This window comes from Monodelphis domestica, chromosome 7 (assembly GCF_027887165.1).
Source record: "Monodelphis domestica isolate mMonDom1 chromosome 7, mMonDom1.pri, whole genome shotgun sequence".
Lineage (NCBI taxonomy): Eukaryota > Metazoa > Chordata > Mammalia > Didelphimorphia > Didelphidae > Monodelphis > Monodelphis domestica.
The window spans coordinates 14,865,553-14,879,180 of NC_077233.1; the positions used below are offsets into that span (position 1 = coordinate 14,865,553).

The 13,628-nt window shown below is 43.5% G+C and overlaps 1 protein-coding gene across 1 annotated transcript in view; it reads left to right on the plus strand.

Annotated features, from left to right (window-relative positions):
• Positions 1–13,628, plus strand: part of AVL9 (AVL9 cell migration associated) — a 67,528-nt gene that overhangs the window by 32,685 nt on the left and 21,215 nt on the right. Inside the window, exons 5-10 of the mRNA XM_001376402.4 lie at positions 6,836–6,925; positions 7,755–7,821; positions 8,823–8,863; positions 9,800–9,838; positions 11,338–11,407; positions 11,740–12,275. Coding sequence (XP_001376439.1) covers positions 6,836–6,925; positions 7,755–7,821; positions 8,823–8,863; positions 9,800–9,838; positions 11,338–11,407; positions 11,740–12,275 — 843 coding nt within the window. The remainder of the gene's footprint in view (positions 1–6,835; positions 6,926–7,754; positions 7,822–8,822; positions 8,864–9,799; positions 9,839–11,337; positions 11,408–11,739; positions 12,276–13,628) is intronic.

Below are 13,628 nucleotides of genomic sequence, written 5' to 3' on the forward strand. Positions count from 1 at the left end.
TCAATCACTATATTTGCCAGGGTCTGATTATTATGTCTCCCCCATCTGTCATCCAGCAATTTCTCGCTTATAATTAATACCTCTCCCGCCCTTTCACCAAAGGGTGAAAATTGCCACTGGTTTTCCCAGCAATTAACAGATTTAGTAAAAAGTGTAGGAGGAGAAATTAAAATCTTTCTGGTATATTTAGCTAAAATGTGGGGTTTGGTATATTTGGCTTTATCCTTGATTCTGATTGCATTTCAACAAACATTTACTTCTAAGTATTCAAAGCACTGGTCCCCAGTCCAGCCCTCAAGGAGTTTGCAGTCTAACGGAGGGGGAAGACACCAAAGGATGCCAGAAACTGGGCAAGAAAGCACACATTTCATGGGGGAAAGAGTCCTCTTAATGGGAGCAGAAGACAGCATCTGCACCAAGCCTTGGAGAAAGCCAGGGATTCCCGAGGCAGAGCTAGAGGCTGTTAGGGGTAGTGGGATGGGAGCAGGAAAAGCCAGATGAATCGCTTTATCTCCTCCTTGGCCACTGTACAGCCTGATCTAAAAGTAGATCTCATTGACTGGAAGTGAGCCAAGTTTATAATATAATTTAATAGTTCATATCAGGGCAGCTTGCCAGTATTTACTATACTACGTATCTCCCAGTGGTCTTGGGTACTAGATACAGCCTGGCTTGGGATCCATCTGGGGGAGGGTCACTTTCTCCAGGTCGCAGCCCCACCTGATTAGCCAGAGTTCTTTGTGGTCTGAATATGCCACATCGTTTCCTCTCTCAGACCTATGGAGCTTTTGTCTTTTAGATGACCACTGCAGCTCTGGAGGGGATCATTGTTTCAGTTACTCCTGAGGCAGTCCAGGTTCTCTGGTATACTCCTGGTGACAAGGCAACCAGAGCTGGGACCTCAATTTGGAGAGGGTGGGGGCCATGAAAAACATTGTGAGCCACAGTCATTGGGAGAGCAGAGAGAGAGGTATCTGGTCACTGCCTTACCTGCAGTGATGGGCCATTCGTTGGGCACAAAGCTGCCTGCCTTGCTAGATGTGGGGGCTACAAGTAGCAGAGTCAGACTGGGGATGGTGCCTCCAGGTATTGGCTGTCCAAGCATTCACCCACAGGTATCCTTGTCCTGTCCTGTCCCAGGCTTCTAGGGCTAAAGTGCCTACACTTGGCTTCAAACACATTTCCTTGTTAACTGCTTTGCTTCATTTGTCACTGCACCATGACCAGTCTGGCCTGTGAGATTTTTATTCTCTCTCTCAGAGGAGGAAATTCTTGGTCTTTCCCAGTGTGTTTTTTGTTTATCAAAGTCCAATACCTGGTTTCTTTTGTTTTCCTTTTTAACGTCTTGAACCTGACAGCTATCAACAAATTTGCCCGTTTCCCTATGTACAAAATACCATAATGATAGGGACCCCATCTGAAACTGGAAACCATCACTAAGTCCAGCTGGTTTTTTTAAGTCTAGTTCAGATTTAAAGGTGTCATTCCAGCACTGCCCTGCCTACCTGTGTCCTCTTCTGAACTTCCTTCTCTCTCATGTAGGTCAGGTTTTTTTTAATGATTCGTTGTCATTCTCTTCTCTTCCTTTTCTTTCTCTCTCTCACACACACACACACACAGCACACACAGCAGTTACAAATATTTTTGTCCGTATGATTCCTTTCTTGCTTTATTTGACCTCTTTGGAGTATAAGCCTAGTGTTAGAGTCAAAAGGTATACCCAATCTAGTGATCTGGGGGTATAGTTGAGTCCACTTTGCTTTCCAGCAATAATTGGGTCATTTCATAGCTCCATCAATATCACATTAATGTGTCTATCCTCTCATAGCCCCTCCCAACAGTTGTCATTGTCCCTTTCTGTCATTTTTACCAATCTGAGGAGTGTTTGGAGCACCATTAAAATTGTTTTAATTTACATCTCTGTTACTTGGGGTACTTTATATGGTCATCCTTACTATTTTGCTTTTCTTCCTAAAAACTATTCGTGTCTTTTGACCATTTATCTTATATCTTGCTTTTCAGACATTTATGAGGGAAATTTGTTACAAAGATTGTTTTCCTTGTAGTTCTCACACACAGCATTGATTTTTCCCTTCCCATAGGTCTGCGTGCTCATTGACTGATCAGTGTTCTCTCCCTTCTGCAAGCCATCCTTCCCACAGCTCAAATAGCTCTGACCCCAGAGTTAGATTTAAACACACAAGTAGTCACTTCGCTGCTCAGGAAAACTCAGTGGCTCCCATACCACTGACCTGAAATATAAACTCCTTTCTCATTCTGACTTACCTTTATTTTGTTGATCATTCATTTCAGTTGTATCTAAATCTTCATGTGACCCCATTTGGGATTTTCTTGGCAAAGATACTGAAATGGTTCTACATTTCCTTCCCCAGATCACTTTAAAAATGAGGATACTGAGGCAAACAGGGTGAAGTGACTCACCATGGGAGTATCTGAAGCCAGATTTGGAATCGTAAAGAGGAGTCTTCCTGACTCCAGGCCTGGCGCTCTGTTCACTATACCATCTCAGTGCCCCTTTTACATGCCAGCAAAAGCAATAGACTTCCTATCCCCCATATATGACATTCCATCTCGGGTCAAATCAAATCAGCAAACATTTATTAAGTGCTTACTGTGTGCCAGACACTGTGCTGAGCCCCGGGATTTCAAAGGCAATAACAGTTCCTGTTCTCAAGGAGTTCCCAGGCTAATAGAGGGGAGACAACATGTAAACAACTCTGTAGCAGCATAAAGGGGAGGTCAGCACAGAGGGAAGGCCCGAAGATTAAGAGATGAAGAAGGATGAGCAAACCTTCCTTGCAGAAGGTGGGATTTAGCCTAGACTGGAAGGGATGAGGAGGGAGAGTCCCAGGCATGGGGGAAAGCCATTGTAGAGTGGGACAAGGAACATCCTCTCTGAAGAGCAGCAAAAAGATTTAGTAGTACTGGCTGGCAATATGTGGAGGGGAACAAGCTGGGTTGAACATATTGGGAAGGCAGGAAGGAGCTGGGAAGATCTTGAAAGGTCAAACAAGATTTTCTACTTGGTCCTGTAGGAGGAAAGGTGGGAGAGGGGAGGGCCAGACCTGCACTTTGGGCAGATCATTTTGACAGCTTAGTGGAGGATGCACTGGAATGAGGTGGGACTTGAGGCTGGCAGACCACCCAAAAAACTGTCACAATGGGCTGGGCATGAGGTGATGAGAGGCCTGCACCAGGGGGATAATAGTGAAGAGACCATGTTCTGGAGATGAAGGTAGAATCAATGAGGCTTAAAACAGGTCGGATAGGTTATGGGGTGGGGGAATGAGAGAATAGCCTTCTTCCCCATCCCAGAGAATCTCTTCTCCCTCCAAGCACAGAAGAGAGCCACCCTCTCCACAAATGTCCTCCCATCAAAAACCCCCAGTTGCTCTCTAGAGAGTTTAGATAAACTTATAGGCTGTTTTCCCTCAAGAGCAGTCTCTAAAGGCATTAAAGGCAGCATTTGGCCAGATCCCACACCTAGGTCAATGCTTGATAAATGCTTGTTTTCCCTGCAGGGTGCTCTTTCCTCAAGTCAGTGTGATGGAACCAGTTGGTGCATTTATTTATATTCTCAAAAACTTGAGAGATTCAGCATAGGAGCTCCTTCCTTCCCCCCCCCCCCCCCCCCAAATAAACTCACAATGGAGTGCCTAGAAAACTGACTTGGAGACTAGAAGCAAAAGGCATGGATTAATGGGCATTTCTTTAGACTAGAAAGTAAAACTACTCTCCCAAGATCCATAGAAGGACTGGTCTTTTTTGGCATCCTTATAACTTATTAGGATCTGAAAGTCCTCAGGGAGAATCCTCAAGTCTACTTATTCTTATGAGCCTATCAGATGCCTTAACCTGTAGAGAAAGACACACGTCAGAAATTTTTTGGTGGGTGAGCAAAAGTGAAGTCATATTTAGGTGAAACTAGCAGAGCTTGATGGACTCAGTTCTTAGAAAAGAACATGGGACTTCCTCTCAAGTATCTCATAGTTAGCCCAGTGGACCATATATAATCAAGTGATAACATCCGTGACCTGGGCTGGGGCCAGAGCCCAACAATTTTCAGGGAGAGGATAAACAAGAAAGCTTGACCACATATAATATCTTAGTGTAACATGTCCTGATCACACCTCAGGAAAGATACAGAAGAGCTCCAAAGAGAAGGTATCATGCAAGGTCTGATGAGAACACCAGAGCTTGAGTTTTAGGAGCCCTCAGGGGCCATCTAATCTGACTCAGATTCCCAGAAGAAATCCTCAGTATAGTGCATCTGACAAGTAGTGGCCCAACCTTTGTTTGGAAATCTCCTGTCACCTGTTGTCTCCTGCACCAGCCCATCCTTTAGGACTGCACTGATTGGAAGTTCCCCCTGAACCCCAAGCTTAAATCTGTATATCTTTTCCACTGTCATCCTGGTCTTCTCTTCCTCTCCTCCCCATACAAATTCTTTCTGAGGCCAAACAAGACCAGCCTCTTTGTCTGCAACAGTCCTTCAGACTCTTGAAGACACTCTCATATCCCTCTGTTTCTTCTCATCCTGAGAGAAAGCTAAGCCTCCTCGGGACCTTTGGAGGCTGTCAGGTAGCCTGTTACCACCCTTCACCCTTTCTATGGAAGTTCTCTCAATTATCAGTATGTTGCCCAAAATGTGACATAGCAGGGGAGGTTTGACCACATCAGAGTCAAGTTATTTCCTCCTTATCCCTGGAATTCCACCTTCCCAACAGAACCTAAGGGTTGAATGGCTTTTTCAGCTCCCATAGCACCCTAACGGTTCCTTGTTGAGCCCAAAGTCCACCAAACACCAATGTCTTTTTCAGACCTTCAGGATAGCTAATTCTGCCTCCCCCGTGCTGATGAAATTTTCTGCTTCTTCATTCTTCCTGGGCTATTACTCTACCTTGGAAACTAAAAGTTGTGTTTGCCCTCTCCATGACTTCTCCACATCAGTCACCAGCTTGTTATCTTTAGTAGATTTGAACCAGATTCTGTTAGAACATTCCCTTATTCTTTATGGATAACTTTGAATTCTTCTATTATCTTTATCAACCTCACGACTCAATATTAGACATTTGAAATAGTTCTCTGAATTCCTTCACTAACAAAAATATTAAGTAATACTAGGTCAAGGACAAATTGTCATGGAACTACGTTTGTTATGTCCTGTTATACTAAAGGGACAACAAATAAAGTATGGGAAAGAATAGCTTGGCATTAGGTGGGCTGGGCAAAAAAAAAAAGTTCTGCATGTAGGTTATGAACCATAGTTGTCTATAAATCAACACTATGAAGGTATTATTAAAAAAATTAAAGTGAAACTAAATGAAGGTAACTTGGAAAAGCCAAGAAAAAAATTCTTTCCCTTTTCTTTGTAACATAACACAAATAACAATAAACAAAAACAAAACCCTTGGAACAAACAAACCCAGTTCTCTCATTGACTGTGTCTAGAAAATAGATGTCTTAGTCTGTACCCAGAGTGAGTCTATGACCTCTTTCTCTACTAGGAAGTGAGTTTTATGTTTCATCAGGCCTCCCCTCAAATCAGGTCAGAATCAGGTCAGATCAGAATTCTGAAGTCTTTTAAAGTTTTTTTGTCTGGGAGAAATAGTTCTCCCGACTCTACTCACTCCCCTCTGCATCTGTTCATGCAGGCTTCCCAGGTTTCTCTGAAACTGCTCTTCCATGCAACCTTTCTCTTCTTCTTGGGGTTAGAGTTGAGCCTAGGTTTTTAATAACATAGAGCAGAGCACAAGTTCAGACAGATCCCATCATGCTATAGCTCCAAGGGCAGGCTCAGGGACAGACTGACTGGCTATCAGCTGAGAGTCAGTCTAGCCAAGTTGGGTAAAACAGGTCATTGGCTAGTTGCCCCTCTATCCTCCTAAAGTGTTCTGGATACAGCATCTTCCATCCCATGGCTGAAGACAGGTTCTGCAGCCCTAGGGAAGGATCCATCATAGATTTTTAAGCACGAAAGTGAAGAAATGAGGAGGGGGCCAAAGGAGAGAAACAGACTCAGACGCTAAAGATTTAAAATGGGAAAACGAGTAAGTAATTTACTTAACTCTCATATGACACTCCATCATTCTAACTTTCCCCTGGCTATCCCCCATGTCTGGAATCCTCTCCCTCCTCATCTCTGCCTTTTGGCTTCCTTCAGGACCCAGTGAAAATCCCACTCCCTTTCTGCAGCTTTTCTTTCTGCGGCTCCCTTAAATGGTGATTGCTTCCAGTGGAGCCTGGTAATGACTTGTTTGTGCATGGTTATATGCATATTATCTCCCCCATTGACCTAGGAGCTCCTTGAGGACAGGGAACTGTCTTTTGCCTTTCATTGTCCCCCAGCATAGGGGAATAGTGCCTGGTATGTAGTAGGTGCTAAATAATTGTCAGTTGACTGACTGCCTTCAAATACATCATGAGTATTTACCATGTGGAGGTCACAAGTTCGAAGTCCTTAGTTTCCATGAACCAAATAGTAAATCATCTTGAGTGATAGATATCAAGAGGGAGGTTGACCGTGTCCAAGGAAGATGTCCTGCCTAAAAAGAGAGGCTAGCACTCCAGTCAGTCAGCTCGGCAAGGCAGCCTGTATCTTGATAACTCAGTGACTGTGTCAGGAACATCCCCCTTGGGCAGTTGAGGCTTTGCAGAAAGGAATGGGGACATTGGACGACTCCTGAGGTCCCTTTCAGCTTCTGACTCTGGAAAAATAGTTCTCACATTTGAAATGGACCATGCCCCTTCTCTTCCTTTGTGCTTCACTTTTGTCCATCCCTCCCTAACAATGTGTTTTTTTTTCTCCTGCAAGCCTCTCTATGGTTTACTCCAAGCTAAGCTTCAGCTCATTACCCACGCCTATTTTGAAGAGAAGGACTTTTCCCAAATTTCCATCCTGAAGGTAACTGATCATGTATCTCTCTCCACCTCTGTTGGTGTGCTCTGCTCTAAACATTCAGTTGAGTGGAGGTGTGTTGGCGAAAGATATCATTTGTTAGCCAGAGGCCTGGACCAGAAGAGAAGGGACCAGATGCCACTCTGAGGAGTGAGCAATGCTGGACCCCCACCCATCCACCAGTGGAAGTCAAGCCCTGTTCGCTACTTGTTAATAATTATTCATTCAGCTAAAAGAGAATTCATTGGAAGAAACACCTGATAATAGTGAATCCCCCCCTAAGTTATTTTTCTGTGCCAGGCTCTGCTTAAATACTCTGCCCTTTGGGGAGATTAAGGGCTTTTGTGGCTCCTCTAGCCTCCGACTCCCATCCCCCACATTTCCAAAGCAGAGCATCCTGCAGCTACTTCCTGGAAAATGAGCCGTCAATTTTGTGAGCCTGGCTGTGGCATTGACTTTTACTGCAGAGCAGCGATTGTGCCAGCAGGCACCCAACCCCCAGTCCTGCAGAGAAGGACAGGGCAGAATATGAATTAGCAGCCAAGGCCAGGCCAGGGGAGCTGAAGGCAGAAGGGGGGCTGGGCTCTCTCTTGCTCTGTGGCTTTGAGCTGTTTCTTGGGTCTGGTTTAAGAAATAAAAAAAAAAAGAAAGAAAGAAAGAAAAACCTGAGCCCTTAGTGGAAAGCTATGGGGGAGGGAAGATGGTAAAGCAGGGAGCCTGTGTTGTCTCCAAGAGGGATGTCTAATATATTAAACACAGCTCCAGAACTCAGTAGCTATTTTCTCCTGGTCTGAATGTCATTATCACTTACCCTCTTAAAATCTGTATTTCCTAGGAACTCTATGAGCATATGAATAGTTCCTTGGGAGGAGCTTCCATAGAAGGGTCCCAGGTATACCTTGGTAAGTCACCCTTTGCTAGTCAGAAGAGACCCTTATGATTCTTGTTGGAAATCAGTCAATCAAATCAGTGGATTTCTTTGTGCAAACTTCTCCTCAGGCTCAGATCTGCTGGTCCCAGGGGCAGCTCCCTCTTTCTCCTTGGCTTCAGCTTTCATCACATGTATCTAGCTTGGGACAGCCTTTCCTAAAATGTATGTCTCGAGTCTGTGTTGGCAGTAGGAAACTGTCAAGATGCTTGAACTGTCTGCCATGTGGTCATCATCTATCCGTTATAGCGTACATTGCATGGCCTGTGTTTTCTGGGGATTGACTTCAAAGGGAAACTTTTCCTCATTCACACATAGACCACCCCTCCCCCTTAATTCAATTCAAGCTTGTCATGGGTATAATATATGTGTGCTTATTGTAGATGCAATGACAGGCAGTAGCGTAAGTCCATTTAGTTTATATCTGGTTGGTTGTATATAGGTGGTATCTGGCTGGTATCTCCTCCAGTCAACTCTGATATCTTCAAGGAGGTCAAGGACTGTGTCTGATCTAGTACTGTTCCAAAAGAAAACTACTTTGTACAGTTCTGGACCCTAGTGGATATTCAGTCATCCTTATCAGTAAATATTTATCAAGTTATCCCTTGATAATGCTAAAATGCAATTTCATTGTAATTCCATCACAATGCAGGTACATCTTTCATGAAAATAGATTTTTTTCCCAAATTCTGCCTTTACATGATTGTGAATATGTATCAGCAGAAACTGGTAAGACCAAACCAAGATCTATATTGATAAGGCTGGTTCTTTGTCCAAGAAAGAAGATCACTTGCTAAGTGGAGAAATGGTTCCGAGACCTAGAATCTATCTAGTTCTTTGTCTCATGTTCAGCATTGCGTCTGGACCATGTTTCTTTTATCTTGGGATGTTCCCACTTTTTTGTTCCCTCTCCCCTCTCTCTACATGGTCATTGGGGAAGGGGGCACTCACAGATTGGCTTCTTTCCCACTGCAGGTCTTTCTCCACGAGATCTGGTCCTTCAGTTTCGTCACAAGGTATGCTTCTTTGGTGGACTTACAAGTACAGAAATGTTTGCACTGCCCTTGCTTGTATTCATTGGTCAGAATGTAGTATTCCCTTTCGTGTTTTCTTCTTCAGATATGTATCTAAAATCCCAGGCCCTCCCCACCCCCCAGAGAAAAGGGAATATTTTTTTTATATTGATAGCCCCAGTAGCGCTTATTTTCTGTCAAGGTTCTGTTAACCACAGACAGACCTTCTATTAAAGATCTACAAGGCAGATTAGACTCCCATTCATTCTCAATGATGAGATCTGCTCTGAGGAGACTACAAAGTGCATCACTTCTTGTTTCTCTTTGGGGTTATGCCCAATTATCTGAATCTTAATCATGATGTAGGATACCTTTGTTTTTGGCCTTCACTAAGCATCTGTAGAATTGGAGGTGGCCTCTTAAGAAAGGAGGGAGCCTAAAGACGAGAGTTGGTAGAAACATTTTAAACTTCCATCATGTTTTTTGCATCTATCACTGCTATGGGCATAAGACATTTTCCAACCAGCCTCTCTCCATTTCGAGTATGTGAATGTTGACTGGTTTTTGTAAGACCAACTTGTTCCCTGAGACATTCTGTGTCTCCCTAGACAAGCCAGCTTCCTCTGCCATGTCCGAGATGCCTGAAGACATATAAAAATGAATAAAAAGGACAAATAAAAAGTACTGTCATTTTGATAAAAGGAAGGAGTATTGAATACCATATCATATTTATGGATATTTGAGTAACCTTTTTATCATTCTAGGTTAGGTTCAGTCTTTTTTTGGCATAATTTCCTTAGGATTTTATTTGCTTAGCAATAAAGGTTATATAAAAATGGGATGTTTCATAGCAATTAAAAATAACCCCTAGGAATAGGAATGTTGAGGTTGAGTTCATTTGTAATCATCTTATGGTTTCTTTTTTCTTTCTCCGGGCAGGTCTTAATCCTATTTAAGCTGATTCTTCTGGAGAAAAAGGTGGGATTTGAAGGGCAGGGCATGGGAGAGTATTTAAAATTTATTCTTTGCCTATTAAATAGCTTAGTTGGAATGAACTGAACACCTGGTAATGAAGGGGCCTGTAGAAGTGTGTGTGCCCTTTGTTGTAGACTTAATGCAGAAAATGAAGGCTTTTTGATCTTTGATGGGAGCAAGCTCTTACAGGGCAGCAGCCAAGTTCTCTGCAGTTGTATGTAATGCCACAACAGGAGAGATTTTTTTTTAATTAAATGCCCTTTGAATGCTGATGTCAATGTGCCCAGTCTGCTTTGGTAGATTTACTCTCCTAGGTCGACCAAGACAAATGCCACTGCATCATTAGCAATGGGTGAAGGGAGAGGCTCCTTTTTTTCCTTGAAGAAGCCATGTTTCTTCTTCACTGGTGTCCTTGTCTTCAGATCTTTCTTTTCCTTCTTTTTCTTTGAGACTGGATCTCCCAGCCTCACCCAGGCTGGAAGTTCAGTGGCCTCTCAAAGCCCTAGTCCCTCTGCACAGGAGCATTGGCTAACTCCATTTCCAAGCCAAGCTGGTTCTTCTCTCCTTAGACACTTTGGAGACCCCCTACTCCCCTGGGCTTAGAATATTGATGCTGGACTACATGGGTGCCTCTGATGGTCTTTAGCCTGACTACAGCTCAGAACTCCTGATCTCAAGCTATCTGCCAGCCTCAACTTCCCCAACACCAGGGGACACACACAGGCCTATGCCACCATGCCTGCCCTTTTGGTCTTCCCCACAGAATTAGTATTCCATTGGTGTGTGTTCCAAATACCCAAAGGCTTTGTCTTAGATGAAATAAACTGATACACACCATCTCAGCAAGAAGTTACTTTCAACTCTTGAACTAAACAAAGAATTACCTGGATGGTGGAAATGGCAAAAGAGCCAGTGGAGCCTCTGAATTTGAAAGTCCTATAAGATGTAAGACCACTGAAAGAGACTAGTGTAATGAAGGCGAAGGAGAGACTTGAGTCAATGATGATTCTTGGCATCTTTCTGACCAGATGATGCCATTACAAACCCTTCTAAACAAAACAAAATGAAAGCCCTTTGGGGAAGGGATGGCCTAGTGACACAGTAGTCTCTAGCAGTAGCTATAGCAAATGGAGCAACTCCCTTGATTTCTTTGGCCCCTTCGTAAACACAAGTGGCCTTGACCACCCAGGCTTGGCTGAGCATCTCTGCCCACCATACTGGTGCAAGAATCTGCAAGTTTTCCAAAGCTCTCTGCAGGAAACCAGCTGGAAAATGTTCTCCCTCAAAGGAATAAAACTTCCAAAGCCCAACCTGTCCCCTGGGCCCTCTCTCCAAGTGACACTATTTAATTAGGAAGGAAAATAGGTCAGCTGAACAGATTCACTGCTTTGTTTTTGTTTCTGTTTCTTCCATAGCTGATTTCTCATTAGCTAGCTTTGTTTTAAGTTTGTTTTCTAATTGAATCGTTGTTTCTAATTTAAGCAATTGTGAATCCGTTTCAGGTTCTGTTTTATATTTCTCCAGTGAATAGATTGGTAGGTGCACTAATGACTGTATTATCCCTTTTTCCAGGTAAGAGAGTAGTTTTCTCTATTTTTCCTTCTTTTCTTTTCTCTTCTTTTTTTTGTTTGTTTCTTCTAAGACTGAAACTTTCATGTTATACTAGTGTAAAAAACTCATTGGGATAAAGCTTGTTTACATTCTTAATGTCATTTTAATACAACATTTCCCTTTAGAGATTATATCTATTTGCCGACTGAATTTTTTTTTCCCTAAGCCAGTGTTTGTAAAATATTGAAATGTTTCTAGTTATAGTTTATTGGGTCTTAAATAGTGCAATTTCATCTCAACTCTTCCATGTCTCTTTTTTGAGCTGAACTTGCTTTGTCTCTTGTACACTGCAGGTATGATTGAACATGGCCTCCGGGACTGCTCCCAGTACAGGCCCCGAAAGAGCCATTCTGAGGATGCTGGACTCCACCAAGCTACCCCTCCTGCAGATGACTTTGTTTCTAGGTCTTTGTCTGACATTTCAAGTACAAATTCAGGAAATGACAAGAAAAAAGTGTCTGGAAACCATGGAGGGGATGCCTCCAAAGCAGATGGGATCATCTCCCAAACAGAAAAGGATGTCAGCAATCATCAAGCATCCAATGGCCCTGACCAATCTTTGACTCTTTCTGCCCATGTGACCCCTGAGACATCAGAAAATGAATGGGAGACCCTGGACTCTGGGGTCTTAGAAGGTACTAGCTTGAAAGAAATGGAGCAGGTGGAGGCTAAACAGATAAACTTCCTTCCAAGTGACCATGTGCCCTCAGAAAGCCCCCCAATTACCGTGCAACCTCAAGCTAACCTGGGCCAGGTGGTGTTTGTGCCAGGCCTCATCTCTGGTTTGGAAGAGGACCAATATGGCATGCCATTAGCCATCTTCACCAAGGTAAGATTCCCAATATCCACAGTCTAATCCCTTGAAAAATAAGAAAAATACAACGAATTAACTTTTTCCGGTCTAAGAATATCTGCAGACAGGCAAGTATGGCCTAAGCCCTTTTTATTTTAGGCCATGTTCATGTGCCCAGGGATCTTTGTGGAAAATCATAAAACGAAGGCAATAATAGAAAACATGGGCCTCATAGCCAAAGCTTACAGCTGTGGCCAATGGACCAAGAGCTCTTATGACTCTAAAGAGATTTGGAATTCAGCTATAAAGGCAACAAGAAGCATCTGGGTCCTGGCTACCTTGCTATGTGGAGGTGTGGCAGTGAGGGGACACAGCTGATAAGAGGGTGAGATGTGGGGTTAGGAAGCTCTGAGTCAAATTCAGCCTCTGGGCAGGTGACTTAATCTCATGTCAGATCAGCATCAGCCATCACTGCGGATAGAGAGAGTTGGACTGAATCTATACTCGCCCTAAACATGCTGCTGAGATCCAATAGCCTTGAGAAGTTAGCCACTCAACCTTCTAATATTTGTAAGTACTGCTGAGAATGCTGCCCTGTGGGGGCATTGTGCATGCCAAAGAGATGTGTGTGCTGGCTACCAAGGTCAGACTGCCCATTAGGGTACAACCTCTGGAACAGGCTCTGAAAGAAAGCTGGCTCGCCTATGAGTTTGTGGAGGGCAGGGGCTAGTCTGCCCCCTAGTAAGCACTTCATCAGTACTTGGAGATTTTACTTTGATTCCCCCAGATTGAAACTATCCGGTGCTTGAAACCTGTTATAGACATATCTTAAGATAGGGAATGAACCAAGGAATAATGTTCTAAATTGACTAAATAAAATTTAAAAAAAAAGTTAGGGAATGACTTTGGGAAAGTTTCCCTTATACCCAACTTTCTCAGCTTATTATGACTCATCATATATATGCATGCATACTGTTACTCTGCAAAAAGGGAAATTGTGGATGGGGCATGAAATGCAGTCACTGACCTTGGCACCTTGGGTATTTTCATTCCTCACTCCCTGGGTCAATAACTAGTAGATGAGCAACCCCTGGAATTGCACTCTTTGGGCATTGTATCATTTTGATCCTTCCAGTGGGAAAAGGTTAATACACCCTTCAAAACTGCCTTTGTTGAGTATTTCCCAATACTCAGGTTGGAACTCCCAAGGGAAGAGACTGTAGGGGCCCAGGAGTGTTGGGAACCTGGGAAATTCCTACTGTCAGCTGGGAAGAACAGCTTCCCAGAAACAGAAGCTGTGATCCTGCTTAGTTGTTGGCTTCTCTTGGGCAGCCTGTAAGAGGACAGGGAAAGGCCTGGAATGAGTTGCCATGGTGTGATCCTGAACAC